Below are 14525 nucleotides of genomic sequence, written 5' to 3'. Positions count from 1 at the left end.
TGTATATTCAGTGAGTGGTTCAAGTGAAGATGAACGTAACATTTGTACCTGCTAAAAACAAGTATAATATTATTGTTACTGTTTCAAATGGGATGAAATTCAACATAATTGAGGAGTGGCTGTTGAAAACCTCACATAAATATGGAACAACTTGCCTGAATTCAGAACAGTCTTACTGATTAACAATTGACTGAGCAGCTTGGGGAGCTTCAGCAGATCCATCTGATATATACCGTCAAACTCTTAAACGTGAGAGTATTTAAATTTAGGAATTTGTCTCCATCACAGGTCTCTTATGAACCACTTATTCCGAACCACAACGTATCAAGACGGGCGACAGACTCCTGCTCTGATGAATCCTCGTCCGATCATTTTAATTTGAGCGTTGATTATATTTCCAGAATACTGCTTATATTTTGTGTCTAGCTACATTTCACAGAGAAGACTGTGGTGTATTTGCTTACTCAGGTTTCTAGCTCAGGAGGATCCGTGGTCATTAATTAACCAGTTGCAATGCAAATTTTAGTTTCAGTTGATAAATGACCCTGGTGTCTGCTGGAGATGTGAAGGAATGAAATAGCAGAGTGGGTCCATCTGTTTACGTTACGCTCGGTGAAAGGAAAGCGGGGGGGAAAAACTTCTTATTACACTCTTTATCAAAACTAATTACAGATACAAGCTGGAGGAAGGAAGGTACACTCATCTCAGCAAGGAGTAAGGGTGATGAGGGCTGTGACTCACTTTTTGCATCCTTTGACGTAAATTTCTGCAGCCGTTAAGAAGGACATCCCTGCTGGGTCAAGGTTGGTAATACAGCTGGGATTATATTTAACAAACATATTTGTTCATTCACTGGTTAGAGTCAGAGTTTATTTTAGTATTGGGGTGAAACAAGTAGTTATCGCTAACATTGGCATGTTAGCTTTTTTACCTTCTCGCATAGCAGCAAGTTTACACAAGTATGTAAAAACACATGTACAGCGGAGGGACCAAATAACGGGATTAAAAACGTTGGCACAATTCGTCCAGAGGGAACCGTCTTTAAGGTGACCAAATGTTATTGTAATCCGTCACCATTGAGAGGTAATCATTCCTACAGATTTGGACTCAATAACAAGTTGCATCTTTTGAAATAATGAATCAATGCAAAAATCGTTATAAAGATATTTGTAGAGATATTTGGGCAGTTGCAGTGGACCAACTGACAGACATTGCCAGTCAGAGAGCAAGAGATTCCTCCTCATCCCCACTGAGGGATTACGGTTTAAGTGCAACGTTTTTCCACACATGCACATTAATACAATACACCAGAAAACCTCAAGCCAACTACTGGAGTGACACGCATACAAAACGGGGGTCGGATGTGGATCCGTGGATAAACTGGCACGGATCGAGTAACTGGGGCTTAAGTACAGGTACGGTGATGATCAACTGAATTCAGGTGTAGCGGGAAAGGAAGGGCGGGAAACTAAACCAAGACGGGAAGTAAGGTGGTTTGTGAGGGTTACGTGTGTGGCGAAAGAATAAAACAGGGAGGGACACTGGTGTTAGAGTTCTTGCGAGTCTTCAGTTGACTGAGGCGGGATGTCCGCAGACATGCAGCCATATTTGGCCTTCACGAGAATCAGGGTGACGCGGCCAGCAGATTGAGGGAGGCGACGCTACATTATGATAAGCGAGGGAAAATAACAGTTGATGGATGAAGGAGAGAATAAAAAGACCCTTTAGGCCTGGTTGAATATATTGCCACTGTAATTGCCACCCATATCTGCCAATGGACCATTCAACGCCCGTCACGAGTTCAGGGCGTTACTTAACCTTGCTAAGCTTAATTAGAATGAGAGGGAAAATGATAATTGAGTGGCCATTAGAGATGAGGATCTTGTGTTAATAGGTACTAAATGATCATGCAGGAGGGAATAAATGAGTCTGAATGGCTGAGAGAGGGTGGATGAAGGATAGTACTATCATTATTTTTCGATAATATGGTTGCTTTTGGCATTTCAAAAATTAAGAGTCAAACAAAGCTTTTAGAAAGAAATCCTCCACCCTGGCAAAGCTGTTCAGCGAGACTTCTAAATAGGTACAGGACAGTAAAATGCTCAAGCAATGGATGGTTTTGTTTTGAAGCCCCAGCAAGGCGTAGGCAAAGTCACCTCAGCTCTACACAAGAACATTTCTTTTTCTGCCATTTAAAGTTTGTTTTCAACTTGGTAGCCACTTTCTTAACGTAAAAGTTTCTCTTTGTGTTTTTTTTCAGTAGTCACCTTGTCTTGCTTTACCGTCTCTAGCATCTAAGAGAATATTTCCCTTAGCTACTTTTTACCCAAGAGCATTTGATGCCATAGACCAGAATAAAAACACAATTCAGGAATCAGCCGAGCCCTAACAGATGTGCATATGGAAATATGTGCCAAGGCATCACATAACAGTATGTGGGAAGTGTTGACGGATCGTACGTGAACTATAAACTGCTCTGATGTTATGTTATGTAAATTGAAACCATTATTTTCCTCATGACAACCATCTTATAAACAATGAAGTTACATCAGATCCTTATCAGATCCCTCAAAACAACTCAATGTGGCAACGGACATTAACCATCAATCAGTGATCTCTTTGGGTCTGTACTGCATGTATGTATATATATGTTTCCTGTGAACCAGACTTCCTGTCATCAGTGCTTCTGAGTGGCCCCAACTTGGATGTGTGATGAAGCCATTTCCTGGGAGGTGTTTTGAGGAATTGAGCCATTGAATTTTCAGTAATGGCTTTATTAAATCAGTGCAAAAGACAGACATAACTCATTCAAAATGTAAAACTATCCAACAAAACAACAGCTTTTGATTTCTTACACATCTTCTTGTGACATGTAATGATAGATGGCAAGGAAATAATCAACGGGAGACAAAATAAAAAACTAGACACCAGGCAACCATCAAAAAAAGAGACTCCTGGTTCTGCAATTAACCACAGATTTTAAATTATAAACAAAAAAAACAAAGAAAAGACAAAATTGTCAACACATCAATAGCATTAGAAATAGTGCCTAAAGTTCACAGAAAAAAGAAATCCCCTTTTTTATTTACTCACGGTGTGGGTGAACTTGCAATCAAAGTACATAAGTTAATCAATACTGTATTTATACAATGGTTAAAAAATAAAATATCTATATAATAGTACTTTTTTTTTTTAGGTTTACACCGTTACTATAAAGATATGCTTTTTTTCCCCACTCCATGACAACTAATGCAATAAAAACAGAAGCAAATCGTAGAAAGGACTCATGAGAGCATCTGACTCTGAAGGCTTATGGCTACCACCTTGTCCTAAAAGACCACAACCACGACCATACAAAGAAACAGGCTTTGCTATCCCGCTTAAGGAGGGAAACGAGATCAAACACAGTCTGCAACGAGAAAAGAAAGAAACACACCAAAAAGTCAATGCTCTTCCCCAACCAGGACAGTAACTCAGCCTTCGCAGTGTTGCCCGGCCCGCTGAGAGACACACGGGTCAGTAGGATGGACAGGGAGATGGGGGAGAAGAGGCAGAGAGATGACGTCTATGCATGAGGCCGGGGTAAGGAGGGACGGAACAAAAACAGTGGCAGCTGTGGGGATGATAATGAGGGTAAGGAGAAAAAAAAAGGATGGGTGAACCGGAGGTGTAAGGTGAGCTCCAATACAAAACTGTTTTGTAGCTTTGTTTTGTTATGATGTCAATAAACAAATTGTTTTCAAGCGTCTCCTACAAGATGCGGCATGTTGCCATGAACACGGCTAACACGGCAACGCTTCTCTGCCAATGCGATGGCGTGCTGCCAAAACGGAAATAAAATGAAAAACTGTGAGAAATAAGTGGCATAATTGATAACGAGGGGAGGCGTACCGGCGAGAGGAAAGGAGAGAAAAACTTAAAATACAGTCAGAAGAAACATGAGATTAGAGAAGACCCAATTGGGGAAAGACATGCCACAAGGAAAGAAAAGATGAGGAAAAGGAAACGAAAGCAGTGAAAGGATAAGTGAGATATGTATAAAAAAAAGCGTGAGCTTTGTCATACAGCAGTTTTGCCAGTGGGCAACTGTCTCCTCGTTTGATTTTGTATTTTTTTTTGGCGGTGAACACTTTTCTTCTGGCTTCTTCTTCATCATCTTTTTCCGTCTTCTTCTCCTCCTACTCCTCTCCTAAGCCTGGGTTGCGTGGGGGAGATAAGTCGTTGCTTTTCAGTGTTGCAAAAAGGACTACGGGAGGTTTCAGCAGAATCTACAGGCCTGGAGCGGAGAGGAGATGAAAGAAGAGAAGGAGACGGCGGAGGGGAGGAAGAAGAGAAGGAATGTGTGGGAAAGAAAAGACAAGAAGACAAGTATTGGTCATCACTGAACCAGATAAAATGCACTCAATTGGGCGTCATTAAAGATTCAGTTAGGACAGACGAGTTATACTGGTTCGCTCTCAGGTACTCGCGACCCAAGTAATTGGCTTTAATGTGAAAACCCATTTGAAAGTGTGTCAGCGTGGACCTTCCTCAATGTCGTGGGAGGTTCAATCCGTGTGGCTGAACGCAACTATCTCCAAAACTCTACAAGTGCGGCGGGCTTTTGATGAATCGGGAGACGCTCCTGAATTGGCTACTGACGCGTACCTAGAATACTAGAATACTTGAGTTTAGTTTACTGTGCGGCGGACAAGCGGACAAGCGTGCACACCGCAGTATGAAATGACGTAGGAGAGACCCTGCACCTCCCGCAGTGGATGCTGATGACTGCGACTGCGAAAATCGTTTTTTTTTCTCTTTTGTTTTTCCTCAAATGCCTTCTTTTCATAAAGCTCAGGACTAAGTGCAGCCCCCCGCACCCCTCCATCCCCCTGAAACTGAAATAAAAATGGAGAAACACTAAAGGCACTCAAGACCCAGATATTGGTTTTTGCAAATCTAATGAGAACTCCGGCTGCCCCGTTTCAGCTCACGTGAGGAGCCAACGCTCCCCCTCTGGCTAAAAAGTCAAGACCTTGGCATGAAAATACATTTCCAAATCAATTCACCTCGGCCACCACGCAGACACTACTACCATGCTACTCATGGGTCGGGAACGGTTGAAAGAGAGAATTTAATGTAGGAAGACGGCAAAGTGAGAAAAGCGGGGGGGACAGAATATAAACGCTATTCCTTCCGCGTTATGAATGAGTCACTGAGATAGCAGAATTAGCCGTACTAGCCCGCTGTGCTGCTATAGAGAATTACAGCGGGAACATTCATAATGATTCCTGTTAACCCCCCTTTATTCCCGTACATGCGCATTTGCTGCTGTGATTGTCACATGAAAAATAAAAAAATCCCACTTTTTAATGTAACACATCATTGTTGCATTGATCACAGCTAACATAACGCCCTCACTGCTGAGAAATGGTCTCATTTATACAGCATAGACTCCTGTGAGTGTGTATATGATATTTACACAACTTTCCCACCATCCCCTTACAACCAGCACATAAACGTGCCGCTACGTGTGCTGGAGAATGAGCCTATTTGCATATCGCAGGACCACACACAGGAGGTCTGCGGATGACCTGATGGAGCATCCCGGGGATCCACCCGTGTCGACTCATCCCGCCGTCTGCGCTTATTGTAAGTCTATCGAGGTAAAAGCCAAAGCCTAATGCGTAAAATGTCGATTTAACAAGCTGCTGGAGGCGAGGAGGAATCAAACAGGACACCGGAGGGAACAGTAACCACTTCCCAGCCTTTCTAATTGCTGAGAGGAAAGGAGGGTGACAGTTGATTAGCTCAGGTACGTCACGGGCGCCACACAGAAACAGCGCCGTTGCAGCATGAAGAGGAAACGTTGGAGGAGAAGACAGAAATCTGACAGGGTTACACTGACTATAATGACACTTAATGATCCTCACCAACCCAGAATTGAATGATGAATGAGTTAAAGATAATAAATAATAACTAGAAAATGCATTTCCTGCTGAAAATGCGTTGGAATGCAAAAAGCTGAGAGCTGAAATGAACTTTTTAAAAGAGCTGAAAATACAGAAAGTTGAAGGGAATTTGAATACATTTGCTGAAATTACAGATATTAGAAAAGCTGAAATTAATTTGAAATAGCTGAAAATACAGAAATGGGAGAAGCTGAAAGGAATTTCAATAGATTTGCTGAAAAAGCAGAAATGAAAACAGCTGAAATAAATGTGAAATATTGCAAAACAAAACAGAAGTTGCAGGAGCTTAAATGAATTTAAAAAAGTACAGAAATAACAAAAGCTGAGATGAATAAAAAGAGGTTTAAAATTGTTTGTAGTAATATTAGTAGTAGTAGTTATAGTTGTAATTGTGGTATTAGTAGTACTAGCAGTAGAAGTCGGTTTAGTATCAATAGCAGTAGAAACAGCTGTAATACTGATACTATTAGCCATAGTAGTATTTGTAATAACATTAGTAGTACTATTAATAGCAGTAGAAATACTAGTAGTATGGTAGTAGAAGTATCAGTTGTAGTACTAGAAGTACTAGTAATATTCGTAGTGGTTGTAGTAGTATTTGAAAGAGCAATACGTATTTCAACGAAACCGTTTCATGGTTAAGGTACAGATAATCATTGAGGCTTTTATTTTGTAATGATGGAATTAGGTGAGGGGGGGTTGGGAGACAGAATGTTTGTTATTCAAACTAAGAAGTTTTTAATTAATAGGCCTCATCACAAACATTACAGTAAAAATTTTACTTTTATTTTGTAATTATTGGACTGGGTGGTGTGGGGTGGTGTAGATAGAGGGAGGGAGGGGTGGTGAGGAAGAGATAGAGGGAGAGAGAAAGGAGGAGAAATAGACAGACAGACTGACTGAGTGTGCGATTAACAGTGAGAAGAGGTCAGGGTGGAGGGGGGAGGTGGGGGCCAGTGTCTTTATCATATTGGTCTGTTGACAGAAAGCATAGCTGCGTCATGTGACTCCACTAATCAGGTCATAGGAGCAGCTGTGAGTCACAGACAGAGATACTGCAGCATGTGTGTGCGAGTAACCACGGCAACGGCGCACATGGGCTCATTAACGAGCTGCTGCAAAGGGCAGACACAGCACAGCGAGGTACACAGAATCCACACCTCAAACAAATGACAACCAGCGCAAAACTATAATTGCTATCTAAAAAATACGCTGTTTGTGCGAGACCCAAGACTCTACCGAACACTGCATGAAAAGTGAGATTTTGGTCCCCGTAAACGCCCGGAAATCTCCCTAATTTCCGCCAATTTCCGCCAATTTGCAACCCGCGCACGTCGCGTTCGTCTGTGCCACAAATTGTCGGAAACGAACCATGACGTAGGTGGAGAGCTGGCGGAGGTGCGAATGGCCCGAATTAGCATATGAATGCAGCGAAACCGGGCAGCAGACCAGGCTGGAGTTTCCTTGTTCATGATTGGATGAAACTACAACTTTCAATCACTCGTGATTGGTTGGCAGATCTGTCGCTATTGGTCACCCGCCTCATTTTATTTATATATTCATATTATGCTGTATATTCATTACATGGTTATCCTATCCAGGCTACTACACTATTATTAGGATACCAACCAGGACATCAATGAATTTATAGAGAAAATGAACATTTGACACACGTTTATGCAAAGAAAGAGCTTTATTAACAACACACAAACAACTACATACAAAGTGAGGATCTGCCCACACTTGGGTAACGGCGGTTTAAAAACTACAGCTCAGTAAACTGTCCGTTTGCCTCCGCCAGTGACGGTTGTAGACCGTCACTGGCGCCGTGTTTTCCGAGGCAGGTCTGTTGTGCAGGCGGCTCGTGTGCGTGTGGCAACCGTATAATCCACCCCGAGACCCCGCCAACAACGCAGTCCTGAACGCTCCAGTGGAGCGAACCGCTCGTTGATATTGGCAGTTTGTTGTTGGAGTTGACGAGACGATCCACTGAGAGCATTCAGCAGCTTCTTCTCGTCTGTCTGCGGTCTGGCCGAAAGTTGGTGACCGCGGAGAGGAGTTGAAGGCGAGTTGAACGCGAGACGTCGTCCAGCCATTATTCACGAAGCAGCAAAAACCAAACAAAGGAACTGGAGATACAGTTCTTCTGAATATAGTAACACACACGTGTCTGTTTGTATGCTCGTCTTGCAAGTACTGCTGTATCAGTCATGCCTATGACCTCACACGTGATTGGACGAGGAGTCTAAGGGTCCTCCAATCACATACGAGGTTATTGTTATACGAAAGGACCAGTATTTTAGGAAGACAAATGGTTGGGACTTTGAAACAGCTGATATGCTTTATGTAAAGCAGTGTTTTGGTGTCAGCAGAACGACTTTCCCTAGAAATCTGTACAGTGGTGCCTCTTTCTCCATTCCACCAGACACTCTAGAGTCTGACAGACATGCAATGTTGACAATGTATCATCACATGTACCCTTGTGTCACTGAGGTTGAATGTTTTGCCATGACATGTAAACGGGTAACATATATGAATGTAACTTACTCAATCGATAGATGCAGAGCAGAAAGGTCAGCGTATGTTTATGCTAAGTGGTGTGGAAACACTAACAGTTTTGAGGAACCCGTCCTTGACCCTCTAGCAGAACTACGACCAGCCATTATAAAGCAGTTTATAGTTGTTAATGTTGTGTCAAAGGGTACGGCATTTAAACATGTTCTTGCACAAGTTTCCTGGCTTCATCCCCACCCGGACAGACATTTTTATGGAAAGCCAATAGAAGTTTGGGGCTTGCAGGGAACAGACTCGTCATACCCAGCATCATTTCTGCCAATTGAGCGCATTGCTAGAAGATGTGTGGTTAACACATCCTCTGTGCATTTAAGTAAGACCAAAGAAAAGGTCACTGTAGTCCTGCCACTATGCACTGTAGTTGAGCTCCAGGAGACTGTGATCTCTGCAGACCATCATTCTGATTCAAATGTTGTTTGCATGGAATGCTCATTTTGCCTTGATTAAAACTAATTTTTTAAAGAAGTTATTTTGTGTATCTTTTTTACATAACATTTGCCATTGCTAATGGCGTACATAGTAATCTAGCATATTTGAATTAAATAAATCAATTCAAGCTCAAATGTAAGAGTGTATAATTAGGCTACTGAGCCTGATCTATTTGTACCAGAGATTTTCTTACCTTTTAAAAAAATGTCACCTGGGCTAAAACTCCCTCTGCGACCCTGATTTGCATTTGTATAGCTCACAGCATTTTCATTTACATGTCAAAGCCTCCCCTATAATTAGGAGGAGGGGGGTCATGGGGGGACAACTGCCAAGGGAGGCCCACATCAATTTCTGACAATTTCTGACAATTTACGGCAGTTTTCGGCGTTGCCCGCAAATTGCCGTAAACAGCCGTAAACCTGAAATTCCACGACAATTTACAGTACCGCATACTGCCGAAAATCCCACTTTTCATGCAGTGGAACGCAGGGAGGTGTTACTTATGTCTGTCTGGTAAAAAATACGGCTCCTGTCGAAGTTTACAAAACATGTACCTTCTGGATTTTTTGAGAAATATGTCGGCAGATTTGTATTGAAGCCTATGGGGCTTTTAGCAGAGGTTGTGTGACTGTTGGTCTCCGTAGGCCAAAACTAAAGAACTCTGGGATTCTATGAACACATTAATCCAATCAGCACAACCATGCCCTCATTAATCTGAAGAAATGAAGCATCAAAATTGTATACTTTGGCTGTAAGGACAGAAGTTCCATATTTTTTTAACCAGATTCTGACTCTGCCTCACACTCTAAGATCTCCGGGTCTCACTCTAGCAGACGCAATACACACTCATGTAAAAGTCAGAAACGGAGCAAAGAACTAGTGAAACATAATCAGTGATTATGAGAAAAGTAGAATAGATATCAACAAGCAGTTTTTTTCATAAAATAGTTGAGACCTGTGTCAACATTTGAAATTTTAAATGGTGTCTGTAGAAGTTGAAGAAGTTCAAGAGGATTTGAAAACAATCTCCATTGGAAAACCATGTTAAAATATTAATGATTATTGATTTATAGAAATTCAAGCATAAGAGGTAGAAAGCTGAAAAGCTATAGCCCTAAAGCCAGAAAGGAGCTGAACATTTTAATATTTGAACAGTTTTAATAGCTGAAAGTGTGAAGGAGTTGAAAGGTGCCACGGAAGAAATAAGTTGAAATAAAGAATAGAAGAACAATACTTGGAATGCTTAATGCATTCCAACAATAAGAAAAGAACCAGAATTTGTTAGTGAAAAGATGAGTAGAAATTACTTCATGATATGATTATCTTAAGTGAAAACAATTTTTAAGTGTGTTTCATCGATGTTAGGGTCAAAATGAATCATTTTGATCATGTTAATGTATAGTTTAATAATATTCCGTATACCTTAATAAATCCTTCTGTTTATATGCGTAGACTGATAAAATCATCTGATCAACTACAGATCTTTTTCCTTCATCTTTGATGTACACAAATATTAAAGCATCAGAATATATTAAGAGCTAATTTTTAGTATATTTCCATCTGGTGTTATTATTTAAAATCATAATCAGACGCAACAGACCCGTCGAGCCTTTCATCTTTGTGATCAAATAGGGATTATAAATATTTAAAGGTCAAGAGCAAGATTCGATCTCTGAGAACACTAAAACGTATGCTTACTGACATTACGTACTACCACTACTATTCATATATTCTTAACTTCTCACCTTCATGCTTAAACCCTATTTCATAGCGCTAAACAGAAACCTAGATTTTATGGAGGTGATATTGAAAGCTTTGAGTGAAAAGTAGAAAAACCTGTTGTAATTGCATCAAAATAAGTTTCTATTGGCCTGGAGGTAATGTGACTTGGAGCAATGGACACAATGTGCTTGTTTATTTGAAGAAAAGTGCGCCCCATCTGTACATATTCGTGTGTTAATTCACGACAAAGTGTCACGGACTCTCCTTAACCCACTTTTGAGAATTGTTGACTAATCCAGGATGAAAACACAAACACTAGCCTCTGTCTGAGCCTTCCGCTTCATAGAGAGATAACTTGATACACCCCTTTAAACTACCGTCCCACACATAACAGCTGAGAGATCAAATAACCCGGGACAGGTTGATCCGAAGGGCCAAAAGCAACGCACCCACCGAACACTACGGTCTGATGCAAGGCATCTTCAAAAGGCAGCTGTGAAGAATCTGTAATTTTACTAGAGTAAATAATCTGCCCCTAAACATCCTGCCTGTATAGCGGGGAGGAGATTAGCGTAGAGCTGCAGAAGGAAGAGGAAAAGTGGCTGTCAGAGCGGCTGTGCACAGGAAGATTTTACCAGCCGGTTTGAGCAAGCAGACCTTCCTGTGACCTACCTTCCAGTGTTGCATGAAATGGTTGTGCAAAGATGTGAAAATACAAGTAAGATGTTCATTTTACCACCTTATTTCTTCTCCTCCCTCTTAAGCCTTGTTCACACACAGCCACTACGGGCAGAAACATACATTAACCTTCAGAGCCCAGCCACGTCCACTGCACCTGTATGTGTAACATGTTAATGATTTATATACTGTCCAACCAGCACAGTTATTTTTCTCCAGCCACACACACCATCAAGTTAGAGAATGTCAATTAGAGCAGCAGTGTGGCTGCTCCGAGGAGTGCATGTGCCGTACCGTGCACGTCAGTTCACGTGTGCACTGATAGGGGGCAGTGTGGTCATCCGTGTTGGTTTTCTACCCGTGGCGCTGTACTGCCGCCAAAAGCCCACGCCTCCTTGTAATTACATTTTAAAATTAGGAATCATTCTCACGAGTAGGCAGGCATCCTTTTTCCGTGCCCTCGCAGCCCATACGAGCACGTCTTCACTGCACTTAGTTTGTCCAAAAGTCGCATCTTAAGTAAACAATGGATGCCTTCACGTATCGTTTTAACACTCTGAATCTGAGCGTTTACACGTGTTCGTCTTCTTTTTATATCTGCAAGCATTTCCCCTTCACAAAACTGCAGGATAAAGTCGTAATTGTTCCCTACTTTGTAGTAATCTGTGTGTGTGTGTGTGTGGTGTGGAGGATGTGTGTGAGGGTCCACTGATCACAAAAGAAAGGGCTTACAAGGGAGTGGAGAGAAAGTAGGCCCCTGCAAAGCCCCAAGATTTAACTGCCAATCCTGCAACAGCAAACAAAAGGTCTCGTAAGCACCAGGAGACACAGTACATGTCGCCCCCCCATCTATCCCGCAGGGTAACGTACATCATTTAAGGGTTTGAAAAGCAAAGCCAGCGGAGTGTAATAGGGATGAGAGGAGGGACAGAAAGCCAGCGAGGACACAGCTCTACTTTTGCTGCACACTGAAGCACTGTTGAAGGAGTTGGGGGTGGAAAAGTGTGGCGGTTTGAGGTACGAATGCAAAGGAGAAATCGGGTCGAGGCCAATGATATAGTGACAGGAAGTAGTACAGTTCCCCACCACTCCACATCACTTAAGCCCCTGAGGCCTCGAGTAGATGCACTAAAACAGCGTGTGGGGCTTGTGATCTTTCTCTCCAACGCCAATAAAATGGTTTAGTCAATTCTCTTGTTCAATTATGCAAAGCTCTCAGTAGAGATGCTCCGATCAGGTTTTTTGGTGCCGATCACCAATCACTGAAATCAGTATCTGCCGATCCGATAATACCGATCACCGATCACGCCTCCGGAGTCCCACCAGATATAACCCATGCTCTGAGTTTACAGCTCTGCCCCTCTCTTTACCCAAGTGTCCAGAAAATGCGGCCTCAGATCAGATGATACGATTACAAAATCGATCATTGATCTTTGGCCTAGGACAGACCTGGGCATTGTACGGCCCGCGGGCCAAATACGAACTGCGGGGTGATTCTGACCGGCCCGCGAAAGACTACATGATTTAGAAAAAAAAACATATTTTCTAAAATAAAAGCGCATTGCTTTTATTTTGAAGCCCATTTATTCTCACGGTGCATGCATTTCACGTGCACGTCAACTGTGCACGTGAAATGCGTGTGATTGACAACCTGTCTTCCCTCCGGGTCACCCCTGAACTCTCTACCTTCTGTTTCAAACAAAAATGGACTACTATTTCTTTCTTTACTGAAGTTAAAGGTAAACCTGTGTGTTTGGTTTGTGGGGAGCATGTCGCCATGTTTAAAGAGTACAATTTGAAACGGCTTTACGAGACCAAACATGGCGGTAAATACAAAAACTTGACTGATGCCGAACGAGCGCAGATTAACGGATTTACTAGCAAAGCTAGAAAAACAACACGGCTGTTTTACAAAGCTGCACGCAGCCAGAGATGCAGCGACCAGAACCAGCTTTGTGATGGCCCACAAAATCGCCTAGAACACTAAGCCATTCTCTGAGGGGCAGTTTGTGAAAGAGTGCGTGGTCGAGTCTGCAGCGCTGCTGCCCAGAGAAAAAAGAAGCGTTTCAAACATCCCGCTGTCCCGCCGCACCGTGACGAGGAGGGTGGAGGACATCGCGGAGAATCTGGAGTTTCAGCTGCAAGGTGAAGTGTGAAGCTTTGGATGAGAGCTGTGACGTCCGTCACACGGCCCAGCTGCTCATATCTCCCCGGTGGATGACGAGCGACTTCAAGCTTACGGAAGAGCTGGCAGAAATGCGGCCAATGAAAGGAACCACAACGGGGAGTGATCTGTTCACCGAGGTAAACGCATGCATGGACAAACTGGGACTCCAATGGGACAGACTGGCAGGGGTCACCACGAATGGATGTCCAAATTTGACTGGGAAGAATGTTGGGCTTTTGAAAAGAATGCAAGATAAAGTGAGTGAACTCACTGCAGAGCAGAAATTGGTGTTCATACATTGTGTTATTCATCAGCAAGCGTTGTGTATGTCAGTGCTTAAACTTAGGCATGTGGTTGATGTTGTTACAACAGTTAATTTCATGGGAGCGCGAGCATTGAATTACAGGCAGTTTGTTTCACTATTGGAGGAGCAAGAGAGCGAACATGGTGATGTCCGGTACCACACAGCTGTCACATGGCTCAGTCTGGGCAAAGTGCTAAAAAGGTTTTGAGTTCTGAAATCAAAGATAAAAGAGTTTTGTGAGATGAAAGACAAAACCATCCCAGAGCTGTCTGATAAGGACTGGGTGGCAGATTGAACATTTGCTGTTGATGTGACGGCAGTGATGAACTGAACACACAGCTGCAGGGCGAGGGCCTTTTTGCTCATGAAATGCACATCCATGTGAAAGCCTTCATGACAAAGTTGCAATTCATTTCAAGGCAACTAGGCAGCAACAATGTCAAACACGTGAAAACCCTGAAAGAAGTCAAACCATCATCTGATCACCGGCACAGGTACTCATCCATGTTAGGAGCACTGCGTGATGAATTTTTAAGGCGTTTTCAAGATTTCAAAAAGGTTGAGGATGAAATGCAGCTGGTTTCCTCTCCCTTTACCTGCAGTGTTGATAGTGCACCCACTCACTGACCTGCAGTCTGATTCACTACTGAAAGAGCACTTTAAGTCAGCATCACTGCCAGAGTTCTACTCTGCTCTCAAC

The 14525-nt window shown here is 42.6% G+C and overlaps 1 protein-coding gene and 1 pseudogene across 1 annotated transcript in view; one reads left to right on the top strand and one right to left on the bottom strand.

Moving 5' to 3' along the window:
• Positions 1 to 2758: 2758 nt before the first annotated feature.
• The window catches only part of LOC120812490 (cadherin-13-like), a 150256-nt gene continuing 138489 nt past the window's right edge, over positions 2759 to 14525 (bottom strand). The window contains exon 11 of the mRNA XM_078097984.1: positions 2759 to 4276. Within this exon, the coding sequence (XP_077954110.1) occupies positions 4269 to 4276 (8 nt within the window). The 3' untranslated portion in view covers positions 2759 to 4268. The remainder of the gene's footprint in view (positions 4277 to 14525) is intronic.
• LOC144391339 (general transcription factor II-I repeat domain-containing protein 2B-like) lies at positions 13572 to 14452 on the top strand (annotated as a pseudogene).

This window comes from Gasterosteus aculeatus, chromosome Y (assembly GCF_964276395.1).
Source record: "Gasterosteus aculeatus chromosome Y, fGasAcu3.hap1.1, whole genome shotgun sequence".
NCBI classification, from domain to species: Eukaryota; Metazoa; Chordata; class Actinopteri; order Perciformes; family Gasterosteidae; genus Gasterosteus; species Gasterosteus aculeatus.
This window is presented reverse-complemented; position numbering and strand designations above follow the sequence as displayed.